At 37.3% G+C, this 17,128-nt stretch overlaps 1 protein-coding gene and 1 non-coding gene across 4 annotated transcripts; both read left to right on the top strand.

Annotated features, from left to right (window-relative positions):
* Positions 1-1,216: 1,216 nt before the first annotated feature.
* Positions 1,217-12,551, top strand: LOC103971796 (auxin response factor 17). Of its 3 annotated transcripts, XR_010492390.1 has the most exons (18): positions 1,233-2,297; positions 2,384-2,494; positions 2,840-2,952; positions 3,136-3,234; positions 3,336-3,392; positions 3,482-3,637; positions 3,729-3,813; positions 4,265-4,355; positions 4,473-4,637; positions 4,717-4,839; positions 5,025-5,100; positions 5,269-5,416; positions 5,567-6,741; positions 6,910-7,100; positions 7,383-7,647; positions 7,899-10,335; positions 11,786-11,931; positions 12,010-12,551. XR_010492390.1 is itself a non-coding variant. In XM_065132080.1 (15 exons), exons 2-15 carry the CDS (start codon positions 2,452-2,454, stop codon positions 7,579-7,581), a joined length of 2,721 nt encoding a protein of 906 aa, XP_064988152.1. In that variant the 5' UTR covers positions 1,217-2,297; positions 2,384-2,451; the 3' UTR covers positions 7,582-7,779. The 3 variants fall into 3 exon arrangements, 1 of the variants encoding a protein (XP_064988152.1); XM_065132080.1 differs by lacking the exons at positions 7,899-10,335; positions 11,786-11,931; positions 12,010-12,551 and having other exon boundaries at positions 1,217-2,297; positions 7,383-7,779; XR_010492391.1 differs by lacking the exons at positions 1,233-2,297; positions 2,384-2,494; positions 2,840-2,952 and having other exon boundaries at positions 3,319-3,392.
* A 606-nt stretch (positions 12,552-13,157) lies between these two features.
* LOC103971794 (uncharacterized) lies at positions 13,158-16,108 on the top strand. Its single transcript, XR_010492392.1, has 3 exons — positions 13,158-13,326; positions 15,353-15,556; positions 15,747-16,108. It is a non-coding gene; the product is annotated as an uncharacterized LOC103971794 (transcript).
* The last annotated feature ends 1,020 nt before the right edge of the window (positions 16,109-17,128 follow it).

The raw sequence follows: 17,128 nt of genomic DNA, 5'->3' as shown, positions 1-17,128 counted from the left end.
CGGGCAGATTTCCCATGAGCTCAGTGAACAATGACAATGTGTGTTTGCTTGAAAAGTGAATTAGGTTAGATGAGACTCAACATTGATCTAAATGGACTTCATCAATTACAATATAAATTGTCATCTAATTCTCATATCCAGATATTGGTTAGAAAGAAGCATGGATCAATGCAAAGAGGACATCGGAGAGAGTTCATGAGAGAATGAACACCTTCTGATGAGTGAAGGAGATTTATGTCTAGTGTCATTCAGAGAACAACATGAAAAACCACATGAATCATGAAACACACTTTCCATCACAAAGGCACAAAATCTCAAATCTCCCTCCCTCTTAAATAACAGATATGAAGAAGAAATTGACACTCCAATTTGATTTCATATTAGAAAATAAAGAAACGAGTATGATACTATTAGTTTAAGATTGAAGTATTTTGGGTCTATAGTTTTTGGTTGTTCAAGTTGAAAGCTTATTCGGAGCCAATCGAATTTCTTTTTCGAGTCGATTTTAAGAAAAACTCCTCTAAGAGACATCCGAATTTTGTAAAACTATGTTGAGGTACTCCCGACAATGTCTCTCAAATACTGAAGTTAGTTGATAAATCAGATAATTCAAATATATGTGTTAAATGTCCTGAGATGTACCTTCGAGTCCTTGTTTACAGTGGATGTTCGAAGCTATTTAACGTCTCCTAGCTAACGTCAAGCCATTTGCATGATGCTTTGGTTGCATTGAGGGGTGGAACATACAATCATGTTGTGTCGATCACATATCTCTATTGTATCAATCGTTGGGTTTGTGTGTCGACCAAGTGACTGCGCTATGCTGGTCAAGCAATTTCGTCGTGTCAATCACATGACTCCATCGTGTTGAATGTGGGAGTGAATGTGAGGTGACTTCGTTATATTGACCACATGATTTCACCGTATAGTCACGAGAGTAGACGTATTTGTAAGTGCAGTTATCATGTTTGTCATGTCATTTTCATCGTAATATATTATTAGTTTATGTGATATGAAATTAGAAGAGACACTAATATGTCATTAGTTGATTTAAATATTTTATATTAATAGTTTAAATTTATTAAATTAATAGATTAATTATATGTGATACAAATATTTAATATATTATATCATATATATTTATATCACATTGGTGTAAAACTCTGGGATTTTGGACTGCATCATATTCAAAGAGCCAGAGAGAGAGAGAGAGAGAGAGAGAGAGAGAGAGATAGAGAGATCAGTCCTCTCTGCTTTCTTGGAGGGCGACACGAAGCACCCTATCGAAGTCCATATTTTTGGAGCGTTCGATCAAACCAAGCGAAAGATCTGTGGCCACGAACTGCTCCCAGCTCCCGAAGGCCACTGCGTGGTGCCAATCTCCGTCCCGTGGTGCTTGGTCGTGGAGATCTCGGGTGCATGGTGTTCCAGGTGGAACCCCCGCGGCTCGGGAGCTCGGGCTAGCCTTTGCGGAGCTCTTTGTTCAGGTTCTTGGTCGACGCCGAGGTAGGGTTTGGAGGTCGTGGTTCTCCCCGGAAAGGCGGCTACTTTCGGTGGTTGGTTTGGAGGGAGCTGCGAAGGGGAGATCCGGCGGTTCTTCCTGCTGCCGTTTGGTTTTTTTTTTTATCACAATGCGTGGGATGGTTGGAGTTGTCGTGATTTCAGCTGTTGTTTGAGGTCATTGAAGCTTGGGATTGAGTGAGGTAAAAAGACTTTATCTTTTTATGGGGTTTCAGCTCGGTAGGTTTGGTTGAGGTAGATGGTGTGTTGGTTCTTTCTTTCTTTCTCCCCTTTGAAGTCAGCTTTTTGGGTTTAAGTTTGAGCATCAGGCGAAGGAATATGTAGTGGTTGAGGTGAAGGGTTACAGTCGGTGTCTTCGTGACAAATTGAATAAGCTTGGGAAACTGGAATCTCTCGGATCTGCGATTCTGGTGCTAAGTCCAATATTTTCTTTTGATGTCAAAATTTGCTATCTGTAAACCTAGCAAATGCAGATCGAAGCTTAGTAATTGAAAGTGGCCGTTTCTTGCATAGGTATTCCATATGGATTAGGCCAAGCCAATTAGTCTTTTTATATGTCTGATAAGTAGCTTTCATAGATTGAAGTCTACAAGGTTTACGAGCAGAGGAGTAAAACGTTGGAGCAGGCTTCCTTGTGGAAACAGGCAAGGTAAAACTAAGATCCGAGTTTTGTTGCATGAAGTGCCTGCGCTCAAAGATTTCAGTTTGCTGACAAAAAGGAGCAACTTTGATTGTAAGTAAATAGTGGAGCATGCAATCTAGTGGAAAGAGGCAAGGTACAACCATATCCTTGGGTCAAAAAGGTTCGAGCTTTTCTTGCCTGAAGTGCCTGTGCTTAAGGTTTTCAATTGTTTGCTGACAGAAAGGAGCAGCCTTGATAGTAAGAGTGTGTGCTTCCTCCTGCAATAAGCTTCGTCTCAACTACCAAAGATGAGGCTCGCATCTTCAAATATCCCCAATCAGTCAGAAGAAGGTAGCTCTTTACCTACTTCTTTCATGTTTAGCATGAAAATTGTGTTATCAGATTACTAGTTCTATCGTTCTATCTTATTCTTGCAGCTCATATATATATGTATGTATATATATATATATATATGTGTATGTATATATATGTATGTATGTATGGATAAGATGTTCTAAAAGAATTGTGCATCTCTTTTTTGAATAAGCACCTGGGATGTCATTATTGTTGTTGTTAATTATTATTGTTGTTATTTCTAGTTATCGTTCATACTATTATTGCTTTATCTATATTCTCATCATCTGCTCCTGTGTTGATTCTGATTCTTGGATGTTTTTTATGTGCCCTATTATCCAGAAGAAACACGGTGTTTGAACTCCGAGTTATGGCACACATGTGCGGGACCTCTAGTTTCATTACCAGCTGTTGGAAGTCGGGTGGTATATTTCCCACAGGGTCACAGCGAGCAGGTCAGTTGTTTTAGTCTACTCTAAATCAGTTTTTACACATTCAAGCAACACAAGGATCTCCAACAATGCTGACATCACCTTCTTGTATTTTTTGGTGGTTTATCTTTCTTAAGTTATGGTGCCCTAGCAACCAGTTATACATTCTGTGAGGCATTTCTTTAACAATTTCCAATTTGTCCTCAGGTAGCTGCATCAACCAACAAAGAAATTGACTCTCAAATCCCCAATTACCCAAGCTTACCTCCCCAGCTGATCTGTCAGCTGCATAATGTTACTATGCATGTAAGTTTACCTTTGATGATTGTGTACCTTCCTATTTTACTGTCAACTATATAAATGCATTAGATAAACTGAAAAAATGAACAGATGCACATCTTCTACAGGCAGATGTGGAGACTGATGAAGTTTATGCTCAGATGACATTGCAACCACTGAGCCCAGTAATGAACTATATCATTGTGCTTTTGCTTTGCTTGATCACAATTGCAATATCTTTCATTTTTGTTCTTCTATTTGATCTAATATGCAGCAAGAGCAAAAAGATCCCTATCTCCCTAATGATTTGGGTACCTCCAACAAACAACCAACAAATTATTTCTGTAAGATGTTGACCGCAAGTGACACCAGTACTCATGGTGGATTCTCTGTTCCCCGTCGAGCAGCAGAAAAAGTTTTTCCTCCTTTGGTAGGTACTTTTTTTATTATGTTGACTGGGTTTATCATGGAGTTCTATAAATGTCTGACAATATCCTGCTCTTACCTGTGGATTTTTGAAGGACTATTCACAGCAGCCTCCTGCTCATGAGTTAGTTGCAAGAGACCTTCATGACAATGAATGGAAGTTTCGTCATGTTTTTCGTGGTGTGTACGTGTTCTGTTATCTTTTGCTAGTATTATGTGTAATGTGTGTTTCGTAATATGATATTGTTGTTAAAATCTTGTTGATTAACCAAATGGAAGTTGCTGGTACTTTTCTTTTATTTACATGAGATCCTATTATTTTTCTTGCCTTATCTAATTTGAAGATGAAATTTTTTATCTTTTATTTACATGAGAGCCTGGACCTGGGCATTTCTTTAATTTTTCATTGCTTGATCTGTCATGGAATTCTTTCTTCTTGTGTGCTTATAGTTTAAAACAATAGCTTCCCATCTAATCTTACATATTTGTTATAATGTTCTTTATCATGTGTTGACTCTGTGCTTGATTACTGAGGATGTCCCAACCAAATGCCATTGCTAAGCTGCCTATGCCAGTGATTGCTAGTTTCTGAACATAATGTTCTAATTAAAAGTTGCTGTTCATAATGCAGGTCAGCCGAAGAGGCATCTTCTGACTACAGGATGGAGTACTTTTGTGAGTGCAAAGAGACTTGTTGCAGGGGATTCTGTTCTTTTTATCTGGTATCATAATCAAACTTTTGAGCATTTTTTTATTCAGTATTATCATTAAACTTGTTTTATTTGAAATTTTTGTGCATTTCTGTTTAATTGTTACCAACAAAAATTTTGCTTCCTTAGGAATGAAAACAATCAGTTGCTTTTGGGTATTCGGCATGCCAATCGACCTCAAACATTTATGCCTTCATCTGTACTGTCTAGTGATAGCATGCACATTGGCCTTCTTGCTGCAGCTGCTCATGCTGCTGCTACAAATAGCCGATTCACCATTTTCTATAACCCAAGGTAAATGTGGGGCATTCTGCAAAGTGTCTATTTTTCTAACGTTTTCCACATAGAATTTTCCAATAATATATTTTTTCAGGGCAAGTCCTTCTGAATTTGTGATTCCACTAGCTAAGTATGTCAAGGCAGTCTATCACACCCGGGTTGCTGTGGGTATGCGTTTCCGGATGCTGTTTGAAACTGAAGAGTCAAGTGTTCGACGGTAAGCACCTTTCTTTCCCCTATTCTTAGTCATTTTGATTCTTTGGTATTATATACTGTCAAGTTTGTTCCTGTTTTCTAATTTTCGTTTTTATGGTCACTGCTTAAATAATGTGTTTTACTTTGTACAACCTCTTTTGACACTCTATAAAATCATGTTATGACATTTGTACTCTAAACTTTCAGATACATGGGCACAATTACAGGGATTAGCGATCTTGACCCTGCCCGATGGCCAAACTCACACTGGCGTGCCCTAAAGGTAAAGATAATGCAAATAACCATCTTTCTAATTTCAGTAGGGACTGCTTCCTTGAAAGAATTGTACTTTTAAAAATCTATGAGACATTCTTATCAGTTCTGCCAAATTGATTTATAGGAATACAACTATTTTCAATTGGTCATCGTTATTTTGGTATTACTGGCGCAGGTTGGCTGGGATGAGTCAACAGCTGGAGAGAAGCAGCCTAGGGTTTCACTTTGGGAGATTGAACCTCTAACAACCTTTCCAATGTATCCATCTTCCTTTCCTGTTCGTCTTAAGCGCCCATGGCCCACTGGATTGCCCTTCTTTCATGGTACTTGTTAAGGAAACTTGAGCAATCAGAACATTAGTCACCAGCAAGTATTTAGCCCTTGAAAAGCCTTATGATCTTCCATGGTAATATGCTTAAAACATGTTCTGACTATACTATCATTCATCTTGTTGTGCTTTCCAATTTATGTAGGTGGAAATGATGATATCGATCTCAATTTACCTCTGATGCGGCTTAGAGATAGTGGGTACCCAGCAATTCAGTCATTAAATTTCCAGGGTGTTGGTGTTACACCTTGGATGCAGCCAAGACTTGATGCTTTAATGCTTGGTCTACAACCTGACATGTGCCAGGCAATGACTACAGGAGCGCTTCAGGAAATGAGGACCATAGATCCTACAAAGCAGGTCTCTCCTGCAATTCTTCAATTCCAGCAACCACAGAACTCAGCTAATATATCCACTCCCACACTACCAAGTCCAATTCTACAGCATGTGCAAACCTTCCTTCAAGCCACACAAGATAATCAGGTCCAAAGCCAGAATCAGTCTCAATTTCTTCATCATCATTTGCAACAGGGCCATTCCTTTGCTCAACAAGGGCAACAGCAAGTTCCACAGCAGCAGCAGCAGAATCTGCATCTGCTGACACCACATTGTCAACAAATTCAGCAGCAGAAGATATTGTCTGGTTATCAAGAAGTACCTTATGTTGCTTCAAATCTTTTACAGCTTAGCTCTAGTTCTCAATCCCAATCAACCACAGTGCACATGATTTCCCCATCTTGCCAGCTGAAGGACTTCCCAGATTCTAATGGTAACTCTGTTTCAGCATCCAATGCCTCTCCTCTACATGGTATTTTCCAGCAAAATTCTTCTGAAGAAACATCACAACTTAGTTTGCCAAAATATGGTCAACCAGTTACTTCCAGTCCCTGGTCATCCAAGCGAGCTGCAGTTGAGTCAGGGCTCCCTTTGGGGGCTCAAAGCATGCTCTCGCATGTAGAACAATTGGGTGCAACACAACCTAATATTTCCCTACATTCTGTTATGTTACCACCATTTCCTGGAAAAGAATGCTCAGCAAGTCGAGATGGTAACATGGATATGCAAAACCAGCACTTGTTTGGTGTCAATGTTGACTCATCAATTCTAGCGCAGAATGGCATTCCAAGCCTCAACACTGGTGTCAGTGAGACTTGTTCGACAAATTTGTCGTATGCCACATGCAATTTACTGAGCTCCTCTGGAAATGATTTCCGTATCAATCGAGCATTGAGTGGTTGCAATGGTTTGGATGAATCAAGATTTTTGAGGTCCCATGAGAATGTTGATCAAGCAAATCCGCAGAGTGGATTGTTTGTTAAGGTGGATATTTACTTATTTATTTTAGCTTAACTTGCAGTTCTCTTATTGGGATTTCATTTCAGAAAGAGCAAAACGTTGGAAGTGTTGTCTTGAGTATAGGTTTCTTCACGAATGCAAGCTTTGCATGTTGTTGTAGTTAATACTCATTGTGCTGTCAAATGATCACAGGTATATAAATCAGGTTCATTTGGGAGGACACTGGACATCACCAAGTTTAGCAGCTACCATGATTTACGCAGTGAGCTTGGGTGTCTTTTTGGCCTGGAAGGCCAATTGGAGGACCCTTTGAGATCAGGCTGGCAGCTTGTTTTTGTCGACCGGGAGAATGATGTCCTTCTTGTTGGCGATGATCCTTGGCAGTAAGTTCTTCTCTTAATGTCATGAATGTATGATACTCTCTCAAGTAGCTTTTTGAAAATTGGATTCGTTAGCAATGGTTGTAGTAGACTTTTCTCATCTGATTTTTCTTGGCCAACCACTGATGGTTTAATCTGCTTAGCCTTTGCAATGGGACACTGCTTTGCCTCTATAATATATTCCTACTATTTTCATTAGCTACATTTCTTTCCATCTTCTTTGACAAATTTGTTTTGGCAATTCATTTATGCTTAATCAGCATTTCTTTTCATTGTTTATTCTAGGGAGTTTGTAAACAGTGTGTCATACATAAAGATACTTTCGCCCGAAGAAGTGCAGCAGATGGGCAAACAGGGAATAGATTTCGTGAATTCAGCCCCCCTCAAGAGGCTTCAAAGAAATGGATGTGATGATCATGTTAGTCAGCAGGATTCAACAAATCTTAGCGCCAGGATCACATCCATGGGGTCATTCAAATACTGAAGAGGCAACCTTCTCTTTTCCCAGCCCTACATTTTGCTGCACTTGAGAGTTGGAATTAAGCACCAAGTATGACTACCTGATCTGGTCTATATGGCTAATAACTGTATCATATTGCATGTTCTGATAACCTTGATGCATTTGCCAACACTTTTCTTCAGAAGACTGGTTATTATTAATGTAGGCTGTTTCATTCTTCTACTTACTGATATATCAGAGTGTGTGACAAAAGCAGTACCTCCTTTTTGAGTCCAGATAACTACATTTGCATTAATTTCCATTTTCCCCTCTTCTATATTTCTGACCTCTTTCTTATCCAGAGTTCAAAACCAGGTTCAAGTTTGAGATAAATCATTTCATATCTGGAAGGCTACATCCACAAAAGTTTAGAGAGAGAGAGAGACCCCATGTAAGTTGGTTCTTGTCCAAGCAGGAACTGCATTCATTGTAGCAGGGAAGATGGCCACTTCTTCAGGTCACTGGTAAAGCCTACTCTCTCTCTCTCTCTCTCTCTCTCTCTCTCTCTCTCTTGATTGCAAACAGGCTGCCCTGCTGCTTTGGCTGATGGATGTTAGGTTCGTCGAGGTGACACATTGCCACTGGACCTAAAAGCGGGGAGCATGTGGCCTCCATGAACTCCCACTTACAAAAAGATATGGACAGCTCTTCCCCTTGTCACCTTCTTCCTTGCATCATCATTCTCCCATCCCTTTCCGATCTGTGTTGGCCCCAGTGGCCATGGCCTCAGATCGACTGCTTTTCCAGCTTCATGTTATGTGACAGTAATAATCCCTTGGTCAAACTGTTCATCCAACAGACATCAGTAGCAGCAGCATTTCACCTTTCCAAAGCTATTGCTCCTGTTTGAAACTGTTCTCTTCTCTCGATCCCTTCTGAAGAAATCTCCTGCAGGCTTTGTGGGTGGCATGCAGTCATAGATAGTCATTTTTGGTTTCTTAAGTTAGTATGTGATGATGATAATGACATAAAAGATGGTGAGCTTGAGATCAAGATTGTTTAATGGTGATGGTTCTTGGATTTTTTTTACTTAATTAAAATCAAAGATAAAAGAAAAAAATACAGTTGGAATAATAAAAAATGATGATGATGATGGTTCATTCTATTAGAAAGGAGAGAGTAGATTTAAACAAGAAAACTGTGCAGCAACTAAGAATAAACCATATATATATATATACATATATATATATATATATAATACTTTTAATTATCTTTAGCATATCGATTTTTATATTTTTAAAAATTACATTAAGTTCTCTATACATATGATTAACTAACTTCGTTGTTTCAAATTTTTAATCTTATAAAATTAATTTTTTTATGTTGTATAAAGATCTTAATGTTTTATTTTTATGAATATAGAAATCTTAATATAACTTTTGAAAGTGTAGAGATCAAGATAACCTATTATAATTAGTCTTGTAGCTAAATATAGGTAAACTTCAAAAGTTTCATATCATGATAGATGGATTTGTCTTGTGTGTGTCATAAGATCAATTTGTTTATCACAAATCAGACATGGATGCATCTTTTGCTGACAGGGAGAAGGGTTTTAAACAAGAAAACTGTAGAGATAATAGATATCAAAACATCAATCCACATGAAGAACTCTAATTCACAGAACACTCATCTGATTCATCCCTGTGATAGGATGGATTTGTCTCATCTATTATATGAGCAAAATAATCACACATTAGACAAGACATGTATACATCTTTTTTCTAATAGAGAGAAGTCCCAAAGAACAAAACTGTGCAGCAATGTTGAAGCCAGTAATAAACCCTCCCCACAAACACTGCCAAATGTTTCTTTTACTCTTCATTGTGATGATCTTTTTTTGAAGTTGACATCAATGCAGGAATTGACTTCGTTCAAATGGATACCAATAATATAATGTGTTCAAATATATTTTATATATATATATATATATATATATATATATATATATATTTGTGGCAGAGCTGTAATTATCCCCAACTGCTCCCATTACGTGGGGGATGACAAAAAGTCAAACGCGCGTAATCCATTCCTCCCGACGATGGCAAAACCGTAATTATCTGCAGATTGGCCGTCGAAGACTGCGAGAGTCAACCATCTTGTCCCTGATCATTGGTCAGCACACGGCGATCTTTCCTGCCTTCTCGTGAGAGTGATTAATATGTTATATTCTTGATCATATACATATATCAATCCTTCTTGCTGCTGGATTTCATCTTCTAATAGCAAACTGGATATCAGTTCTTGCAGATGATTCTTGGAGACCTTCTTTTTCTTGGGCTATTTAGGTTGGGAACCGCTAGGGTCTGGATAAAGTTGGGTTCTTGATTGGATTACCGGTTCGTTTGTGGTGGCTCGATTGGGGTTTCTTCGTCGCCCTCCTTCTTTCTCCCTGTTCCGTTTGAGGCATTCCTAAATGTGTAACTTCGTGTGGTTTCTCGAGTTTGTTTTCTTTATTCTTCAATTGGCTCTCGATGTCTAGGGCTGTTTGTCCAGTTTGGGCTGGTTTAGGTTTCTTCTTCGCCATGGCGATCTGCTGAGCGTGCTTGCTATTGATCGAGGAAGTGATCTAGACTATCACCCTGGAGCGTCTTGTTTCTTGGATTGAGATGGCCATGGAGCAGAGAGTCCATGAGATTTTAGAGGCGATTAGGGTTTAAGTTCCGACTGTTTAAGGGATTGTTTGAGATGGACTGCTTGCAGCTGGGTTGGAAAGCTGATGGATTTCGTCGGCAAAGGCAGGTATGTTTTCTCTGCTTCTTGTTGATTAGTCTCTCACTTTTGATTTTGATGAACAAAATTTCACAAAGAATCTTTGATTGGTGATTAAACTCTGCTATTTCTGTGAGGGGATTTTTATTGAATTTGATGTCATTAGCTCTGATGTTTAAAGTGATAACTCTGGTGACAAAAAAAAAGAATCATATCTTTTGTATGTTTGTGTCTGTTTGGTGATTAGGTTATTGTGTTTGTTCTATCTAAAAATTGCTATGCTTCAGCATTGAGTTTGAGATATAGTGGATTTTCCAATGCAAATGATAGTAATATCTGATATTCTTCGAGCCAAATGACGGTAACATTTGATGTTCTTTGAGCAAAATGATAGTAATATTTGATATTCCTCAAATATGAACTTTGTACTGGCTATGAAGTTGGGCATGTAATTTCGAGGAGAAGTTGTTTGTGATGTAGGATTCGGTTTAACTAATAATGAAGTCAAATTTATATTATAGATCACCTTGTTTATTAGAACGAACAATCTCTTCATTAAGTTACATAAAAGGCATTGATGGTGATGTAATTGTGGTGAAATGTTCATTCCTGAGCCAAATTCTTGATTGGAAATAATATCTTGTGATCCTCTTGCCTGACAAATTTTTTTTCCAAAGTGAAGGTATCGATACAGCAGTTTTATATTGAGTAATAGAGACAAAAAAAAAAGTATTGGTTGTTTCTTATTATGCTTGCTGGTCATGATAAAGTTGACAAGATTTTCTTATTTGTTGAGATTGCAACTTATGTTCTGGAGGAAGATGTAATCAAATTCTCTATGAGAATTTAACGACTTGAAACTTTTTCCCTAAAACTATAATTCTCACTTACCATCTCAAATTTTTTTTTCTGAAGGTAATCTCCTTCACGTGATTTAATTCTACAGAGTTTAGGCACTGTTAAGCTTACCGATTCAGGCGAATAGTATCCACAAAGCTGTGGTCATCTATCTTTGTTTTGATTTTAACCTTTTAACATTTGTGTGTATTATCATTAGTCCATGAGTGCATGCTTACTTCAGAATTAAATTTACACCACTGTTTTCGAGTAAAGAATATACTGCTCACTTAAGTCAATTCTTTGTTAACAAAGTTCAGTAATCGTTAGAAATATGATTATGTTTCCGTTTTAGGTTATGCACAAGTGATGTGACTGTTGAAGTTGGGGAGAGAATCTTTCTTCTTCACAAGATAATAATTCTTCATCATTCATCCTTATTAGGCTGTTAATCTCAGGTTGTGCAGAGTTCATATATTCTGTTCAAATTCAAAATGAAAACATAATGACATCTTTTTGTTGAATCATTAATATTGATATTTGAGAACAAGGAGATTAAACAATAATTATTCTGGCTTTTTCTACTGGTTTTTTCAAAGTTAAAACTAAATACTAGATGAATCTTATAGGATGCAAATTGCAGTTTGATTGTTGCAGTTCCTCAATTCCACTGCCAGGCTTATAATCATCACTAGTCATACAATTACAAATTTAGTATTTGACGAACTCATGTTCCTAATCTCAACAACCGCAACAACAACGGAAACAAACATCGTGCCATCGACGTAGGTGAGTGTCAAAATCTATTTCCTTCAACACTGTCTTTTATACACAACATTGAAATGTTCCATTCTTGTTTATCCGAAGGTAAACGGGCACATCCATGGCTTCTCACAGAAGAGTGTCAGAGGGAAGAGCTATTCCAGCCGATGAACTGCTAACCAGCGAGAACAGTGGCTGAAGGTGAGCTTTGATGATGGTGTCTGAAATCCAAAAAGAGTGCTCAAGCATGAAAAGAACTCGACACTGCTAAAAGGTTCGATAAGGGCTAATTAAAGCTTACAATTCACAAGAAACAATTGTTGACAGGCATGTAAAGACTCTGCAAGGATCTTATAGTTTCATGAGCATGCTTTTTTCTGATACAAGGCAGCAGAACTCTCAACCTTGTTCAGAAAGGGAGATGAAAGCTGATATGAACCCATCCTTCATGGTCTGTGTCCTGTCATTGACTTGTGGCTTCAATGACATTAATATTTGGGTCAACATCCTATAGGCTATATGAGTGTGATGAAAATTTGGTTTCAATACTGATGCATGTATCAGTCAAGAGTCAGTAATGACAAGATATATGATAGATGCATGGATGTATGAGTTCTATTTGATCCACCATTTGTGAGATCTGACCATGGACTGGTGTTTGATGTGGTAAAATGCTTTCTTTGTACAAAAGCTTAGAGAGGAAAAGGAACAGTTTTTTTTTTTATTTCCCTCAACCTTCTAATAATATAATTTCATTATAGTAAGAGATTTGATGCACCATTAATCTTATCTTTTTGAAAGGATATTTACTTTATTAGCTGCATTAAAAATCAAATCAATCAGAAATCTAGATATGAATTCACCAATATAATATAAATATGTCAGATAACTTAGTTGGTATTAATTTTGACAGTAGATTATAAGTTTCTGAACTCGAATTCTGATAAGTAAGCTGAAGGAGAGTATTTTTTTAAAATTTTTAAAAATATTCTTCTCATCATTTTATAAATAATAATCTTTTGGGTTGATGATATGAATTTTTTTTAGGTATAATGTGCAAACTTTCAAAAAATGGGTGGATTTGATTTGGTGATTGTGGATCGAAGATCAATTTTAATATTGATCAATGTAAAACTTTGTATTTGGATAGTTATTTATAGATTTTTTTAGCTAAATGTCACTGTAAAAAATTAATATTCGACCTTTTCTTTGAAGGAAATGAAGAAATAAGGATTCAAACGGTTATCAGACAATTTCCGAAGGGGGTTTGCTATATTTAGATCGAGAAACTGCCTTTGCTTGCTGCGTCTTCTTCCCCCGAGACTTGCTCTCGCCCTCTCTCTCGCTCTCTTTCTCTCTCTTTCTTTCTTTTCAGCACCATATACTCTCTCTCTTCCTCTCTGTTCCTCGATCATGTCGTCGGTAAGTGCATCTCTCTTTCTGGCGCATTATTATGGGACTTTTTGGCCAAATTTTTGTGTTTGTGTGTCTCGTTTCGTTCGGTTAAATCGAGTGATTTCTTCTTTTCCCATCGTGATCTGATGCTGTTTTGGTGGAACCGTAGGCTGCCACTGTTTTGAAATTGGTGAAATTGTGTGCCTTTATTTTCCCCCTTATAGGAAATATTAGGGCAAATTATCATACCTGAAGATTAAATATGGTGCGAGATTTATTATTTCTTGGAATTGAATCGAAGATGTCGTCCGTAAAGTTCGAACGGCTTAAAATTCGGGATTCCTTGGATTTGAGCAGCCTATCATCTTGATTTGGACCACAGAATGTTGCAGAAGAGAATAGTGTTGTGATGCATTTATTCCTTCTTGTAAAAATTTGATGTTTTCATGAATGTGTTAAAGCTGGTAATGTTAGTTTGATTCGTGTGGATATCGATTTGAGCTTCTAATTGCCCTTATGAGATTCCACCCATGCAATTTCCTTTTGGAATATCTGCATTTTTGACTCATTGTTTGCATGTATTCCTTCTATTTGATTGCGACATAGTGGTCATTAGCTTCTCATATCACCACAATACATGCATGATGCTGAGATGGATGTTCAGTCTCATCAAAATGCTCTGTTAAGGATGATGGTAATCGAGGTTAAAATTAGAAAACTATTAGCTAAGCTGATTTGAACATTTTCGAATGCACCATTACGATGGGTTAAATCATTTTTTTTTTTTCGATCGCTGAATAACATTTCATGATATTTAGTGACATCATCTTCTAGGGAGCTTAGTGGTGGGAAGAAGGATTCTGATATAAACTAGTTAAAAACAAGGACTAGTCATAGTTGTTGTTGCATGACATGTTTGCATAGGATACATAGTTTTTATAATTTCAGACTAAGAAGAATATTTGCATTGATTCAATTTGATGCCGATATAATTGCGTTCTGTTTTTTTTTTCGGTCAAGTAGTTAATTGACACATTGTGTAGTTGCAAAAGTTAGAAACCTTCTACATTTGTTTTCTCTTTCCATCTGTAATTTTTCTGTAGGTGCGACGGTTCTGCTGCTCAATCTACATTAAAGTTTCCGCAGCTTGTAGTTTTGAGCCTTACCAAGCTACCCATTTATGTGTTGACTTAACTTTCATGCCTTATTGTATATTGTTCATGCTTTCCTAGCACATATGCATTAATTTAATTGAGGATGGAAAGATTAGGAAGTAATGAAGTTACCTTGAGAAGCAAAGGTACCGAAGAGCACTTAAATAAGATGTAGGTGAAATCTCAGGGAATCATTTCTTCTATGCAAGCATTTTTATTGTCCCTGTGATGTGTGTTGTAAGAGAAGATACACATTGGATCCTCTTTGGCTTCTAAATGTTGTCCCCAAATCTTTTCACCATGTTTGGAGCAACTTCCTGGGTTTATAAGACTTGTTTCTATAAGAGGATGATGATGCAGAGTGCCTGCTAATGTTTTCACTACTAATACCATACAAATGCTCGATAAAGCTGAACCTAATGCATTGATTGTGAGGTATTCTGCCATGCTAATTGAACGTGTCTGTTGCCGGAATAAGTCAGAAACAAGTGTTGGATCCTTCGGTCATCTTTGCTTGAATCTGTTTAATCGACTTGTTAAAGAATTAATTAGCTATTGTATGATCTTCATGGTCGTGGTGGATGTTTGTAGTTACTAGAAAAGATAAAGAAATTGTAGATGATTAGATATAGCTCTGATTAGATATAAAATAGACAAATAGTATTAATAGTATGAGGAGAGTCAGACATAAAAATTCTTAATACAACTACAAATAAGAATTTCAATGCTCTTGATTTAACTAAGAATATTATCTTTTATATCCATATAGTGACATTACGGTTTGTTGTTGTTGTATGTTCTTCATAGCTACTGCTTGCCTTCTTTTGTGTTTTGCTGTTCCTATTTCATTCGGCCACGGTGGCAGTAGGTCTTACATGTGGTCTTCCTTTTGAATGCAGCAGGAGAAGGGTCGGCCACTGCCCAAGTTTGGGGAGTGGGATGTCAACAATCCTGCTTCGGCTGAAGGATTCACTGTCATATTCAACAAAGCTCGAGACGAGAAGAAGACAAGTAGTAGTAGCTCTGCTGCTCCAGCTTCACCAAGAAGAAATGATGTAGGTGGTCTGAAACCAGAAGTCACCTACCAATATCCAAGAAAAAGTGTAAGTTTCTACCCCATTTTTCCTTTTAAGATGATCTAATCTGTACTATTCGATCCTAAAAGTCTTGTTAGTTTCAAGCTTCCATATTCTTATTCATTCCAATTGTTATTAGCCAATGATATTATCCTTGAAGAACTTGTGCGCCCAATCAAAACTAATCTCACTAACTTCTTTGTAACCATGGACTCAGAGCAAGTGGTTTTGCTGTGTGTAAGTGCTGCTGCCAGAGCACCGAGGGACGAGTTGTCATCGTTCATGGTTAAGATGACTAGGTCGGCCTACTTCTACCTGTGATGGTGCTGCCATGTCTCATGGTCTCTCTCTCTCTCTCTCTCTCTCTCTCTCCTTATATATATTTATATGTGCATTGTATGAGAACAAAATAGGAGTGATGGATGGAGAACCTTTTGCATATAGTTTCTTTTGGCTTTGTTATATACTTTGTGGTGAGGGAAACTTCTAATAACTGGGTGGGAGTTTTATTGGGATACTTCTCCAGTGATTACAAGTTGACAACAATGATGAATAATGTTCCAACTGTCCTTGCCCAAACCTGTTGGTGTACATGGAGCAACAGAAGCTCTGCATCAGCCTTGCCTCCTCTCTACTTTGCATTCAGTGTTTGAACTTGTGCAAGATATGAATCTGAGGTAACACCTTCTGCATGTGAAGTGTGATGGATATATCCTCTTCGATTGTGGAAATCTTGTTTAACCGATGATCACTTTTCAAAGCTCACCTTTCCAGGAGCAGCTTATGATCCTTCTACTTGTTCTGTAGGTCTTTCAGTTTCGAGACACTACGAAATCGTATTAACTCAGTTAATGTCATAGAAGACTATTTATATATAGATAGACACAGCTGAATCTTATACTCGAAGAGACCCTAAAACCATGTTAAGTATAAATCTTTTAATACCTTCTTGTACTCGAAGAGACCCTAAAATCATGTTAAGTATAAATCTTTTAATACCTTCAAATAGAGACAATGTTAAGTATGTAGGAAGAACATTAATGACTGTTCGAATGATGGCTAATTATAGATTAGCTCATATAATTAACTATTCTTAGCATCTCGATCTTTATATAGTTATGAAAACAATATATCCAGGTTTATTTATCCTAATATTATCATTTTTATTAATAAAAACATAAAAATAAAGGATATGAAGATAATTTTAATATTTTAATTAGTGATAACAAACGACGTTGGTGGTGACAAATGACATTGGTGGTGATATCAATGACAATATAATTATTGAGCAACATTGCTTTGCATCTGTGTCGACACTAATGCAAATATCAAGAAGCCCTTTCGTTGCTTTGCATCTGCGTCAATGTCAACGCAAATACAGAGCAACTCTTACCCTTCACTGTTGTTCCCATCCACAATAATTATGCCACCTGTAGCCCCCTAATGACATCATCATTCGTCACCATCGATATTATCCTTGATCACCAACTGAAAAATTAAAATTATCTTTTTATCTTTCGTTTTTATATTTCTATTAGTAAAACTAATATCATTGAGATAAATAAATTTAGATGTTTTACTTTTGTAACTATTGGAAAG

This window comes from Musa acuminata, chromosome BXJ2-11 (genome assembly GCF_036884655.1).
Source record: "Musa acuminata AAA Group cultivar baxijiao chromosome BXJ2-11, Cavendish_Baxijiao_AAA, whole genome shotgun sequence".
NCBI lineage: Eukaryota > Viridiplantae > Streptophyta > Magnoliopsida > Zingiberales > Musaceae > Musa > Musa acuminata.
This window is presented reverse-complemented; position numbering and strand designations above follow the sequence as displayed.

What these genes read in the sequence shown, in the direction of transcription:
- LOC103971796 (XM_065132080.1), top strand. Translation starts at nt 2,452, where the DNA reads ATGAGGCTCGCATCTTCAAATATCCCCAATCAGTCAGAAGAAG. An exon ending in AAAAAGTTTTTCCTCCTTTG is followed by an intron (nt 3,638 to 3,728) that starts GTAGGTACTTTT and finishes GGATTTTTGAAG; the next exon opens with GACTATTCACAGCAGCCTCC. An exon ending in TGGATTGCCCTTCTTTCATG is followed by an intron (nt 5,417 to 5,566) that starts GTACTTGTTAAG and finishes CAATTTATGTAG; the next exon opens with GTGGAAATGATGATATCGAT.